Source organism: Lipotes vexillifer, unplaced genomic scaffold (genome assembly GCF_000442215.2).
Source record: "Lipotes vexillifer unplaced genomic scaffold, Lipotes_vexillifer_v1.1 scaffold39, whole genome shotgun sequence".
NCBI lineage: Eukaryota > Metazoa > Chordata > Mammalia > Artiodactyla > Lipotidae > Lipotes > Lipotes vexillifer.
Window position 1 is genome coordinate 4029741 of NW_006787038.1, and position 2991 is coordinate 4032731.

General features: G+C 57.6%; 1 protein-coding gene across 3 annotated transcripts in view; it reads left to right on the top strand.

Moving 5' to 3' along the window:
- Positions 1–2270, top strand: part of GSTZ1 (glutathione S-transferase zeta 1) — an 11456-nt gene extending 9186 nt beyond the window's left edge. For 2 of the 3 annotated variants that reach the window (XM_007459771.1, XM_007459772.1), the window contains 3 exons: positions 427–479; positions 1265–1314; positions 2076–2202. In XM_007459771.1, the coding sequence (XP_007459833.1) occupies positions 427–479; positions 1265–1314; positions 2076–2202 (230 nt within the window). Of the gene's footprint in view, positions 1–426; positions 480–1264; positions 1315–2075 lie in introns of all 3 variants that reach the window. The other variant, XM_007459770.1, reaches the window with a different exon arrangement.
- The last annotated feature ends 721 nt before the right edge of the window (positions 2271–2991 follow it).

Consider the following 2991-nt stretch of genomic DNA (forward strand, 5'->3'; position numbering starts at 1 on the left):
GGGGGGGGGGGGCAGGGCCGAGGAGGCAGTGGGCTGGGCAGAATCCAACCTGGCCTCAACCCCTGGCACTTCTGGGAACCTCATGCCTGAGGCCTTTTGGAGATGGATGGCCCAACTTCTGCTCCATTGCCCACTCCAGGCAGGAAGCCAAAGCCAGCAAAGTGCCAGCATATCAGTGTGAGAACTGCTGCCTTGGCCGGTGGCAGGCCTTGTCCCCTCAGAGGAGGAAATGGTAGCTGAACTTGCAGAGCACAGGGAGGAATCATCTTATCCCCATGTGCCCATCACCTCTCTCCAGATCTGACTGCCGTGTTCCCTCTAGCACACATTCCAGCCTGCCACTCAGATAGCTGCCATGTCATAGCTATGCACCAAGGCCCAGAAAGGCTGCTCTCCCCTTAGACTATTCCTGTTGCTTCCCACCAGCTCTGGAGCAGATCCTGCAGAGCACAGCAGGGACGTACTGTGTGGGAGATGAGGTAAGCTCTCCCCAGGCCCATGGGGGTGGCCTCCTCCCTCAGGCCTACCTCAGGCTGCCACTGTCTTCCGCTTAGACTCAGCTACCTCCCTGCAGCCCAGGGCAGGCACAGCTCAGAGAGCTTCCCGAGGGGGCAGCTGTAGCAAGGGTGGGGAGTCAGCAACCCAAGGTCGTCCTCTCTGCATTAAGCAGAAGTTAGCTCACGGGGAGCTTCTCAGCTCCTTCCTGGTCAGCTGCCTCAAAAGGAAGTGAGTTTCTCATTGCTGGAGGTATTCCAGTTGAAGACCTCATCTCTGAGATGAGGAGGTGGTCCAGCCATCAGATGAGGGATCAGACTAGGTGATGTCTCCATTCCCTTCCAATGCTAGGATTCTAGGATTCAGGTGCCCTTGACTCATACAGGCTAAGGCCCTGGCTCTATGGTAATTCTGGTTCCAGAGTCCCCCACCTGCACCCAGAGGCTTTCCCTCCCTGCTGGGAGCCCTCACTAAGTGCCTGTGGTGGCAATTTTGAACAAGCACAGTAACATCCACTAAGGCAATCGAGCCTTCTCTGGCTACCCACAGAGTCGGTTGTCAGCGCAACTGCAGTGTAGCCTGGGAGAAGCGCTTCAGCTGCAGGGACAGACCCAGCCGGGCCCGGGAGATGAGGAGGGGGTGGGGCAGTGGGGGTGGGGTAGAAGAGCCAGAAACAGAGGGGAATGCCAGCGGCCAGCATCCCAGTGCTGTCACCGGTGGGAGTCTGGGGTGCGCACCCTGATGCAAGCCTGCCCGACCCTCTTTGCAGGTGTCCATGGCTGATCTGTGCTTAGCGCCTCAGGTGGCAAATGCTGACAGGTAAGAGAGAGCCCTGCCACCCTCCCTCTTCCTCCTGGCTCCTCCCCTCACAATGCCCAGCTCCCTCCTACAGTCAGGCCCTGACTTCATCGACTGAGGTAGCATCTCATGCAGACTCTCCCCCACTGCCCCCAACAGCCACTGTGGCCGTAAGAGATGGGCAGAAGCCAGTGTAACACCCTTCCCATGCCCACTGCAGCCCGGGTGATACCGCATAGCACCCTCTCCTAAGAGGATGCGTGTCACCTGGTGGACGCCCCTGCAAGAGTCCACTCCAAGAGCCTGCTCTCCCCAGACGTGGTGTGTCTGTGCCCGGCAGTGAGCTCTGCGTCTGCTTTGCTCCATCAGCCCTTCAGGAGGGCACAGATGAGAGCCTCTCTGTGGAAGTCATCGTGCTGGGCACTGTTAGGGGTATGGAAATGTGTGACACATTCCCTGCGCCTGAGAAGCTTATGACATGGGTGGGGAGATGATCTGTATAAAAATGCCCAGCACTGGCCTTACACATAGTAGGTTGTATAGATAGCCAATAGGAGCAGTAGGAAACTGAGATGCCAGACGATACTGCACAAGACTGTCCCTCGCCAGAGAGCTACCTGTGAACAAGGACCCCCAACCTGGCAGGGCTTCCTACCTAGGCCTTCCCTGGCCAGCCCCAGGGACCTCATCCAGCCCTGCCTCTGTGCTTCCCCCATCGCCTGCAGGGCAGTCTCCCTGTGCCCCTGCAGACCTTGGCTTAGGTGGATGTTTCTCTGCCACAGGTTCAAGGTGGATCTCACTCCCTACCCTACCATCAGCCGTATCAACAAGTCACTGCTGGCCTTGGAGGCCTTCCAAGTGTCTCACCCCTGCCGGCAGCCAGATACACCCCCTGAGCTGAGGGCCTAGCTCTCAAACCGCGCCCACTGGTGCAGGGGCCGGGAGCGGGTGCGGGAGCAGAAGCTGCATGGGCTGAAGAGGCCTGGAAGCGAGCGACCCTTAACTGGAGAGGCGGAAGACCTGAACTCCTAGCCCTTGAACTTGAACTCTAGGCCCTGGATTTGCCTTCCCACTGAAACTCCTTCTGCGTCAGCCCCTTCATCTGTCATATGCGGGCAGAATGGGGTGGGAGAATGCCAGGAGGTGGGTAGGCAGGAAGTCTTAATGACTGTGTCACGGGCAGTCATGAAGATGAAGTGAACATAGACTAAAACGTATGCCGAGTTTACCAGAGAGCCCTGAGGAAATCTGAGAGCCTCTTCCCATCCCCTCGACTGTACCTGACTCCAAAGAATGCCCACACTGAAATCTGATAATTAAACTAAAGCCCAGGCCTCCGGGTTGTTCACTTAAAGCTGAGCTGGGTTCCAGAAGATGAACACTCTTCCTAGCTGGAATCCCTCTGTGTCTGGACCAGGAGAGAAAGCCAGCCAGCCACTTGCCCACCCTGTGGTTGGCCTGGACCCTGGGACCTAAGGGCAAGGAAGAGAAATAAGCCCAAAAGCCTGCCTGAGAAAATCAGACAAGATCCAGAAGAGAACAGGTATAAGAAGCAGGAAAGAAAGCCTCCTGTGACCAGCTGAGTGCCCAGGCCTGGGAGTGGTCCCGTTGCTCACTTCCATGGCAGCGCTGAGGAGACGCTGGCCCTCTCAGCCCAGTCCCTCATCTTCAGGGGCAGCGTTCTCTGGACCAGCCTCA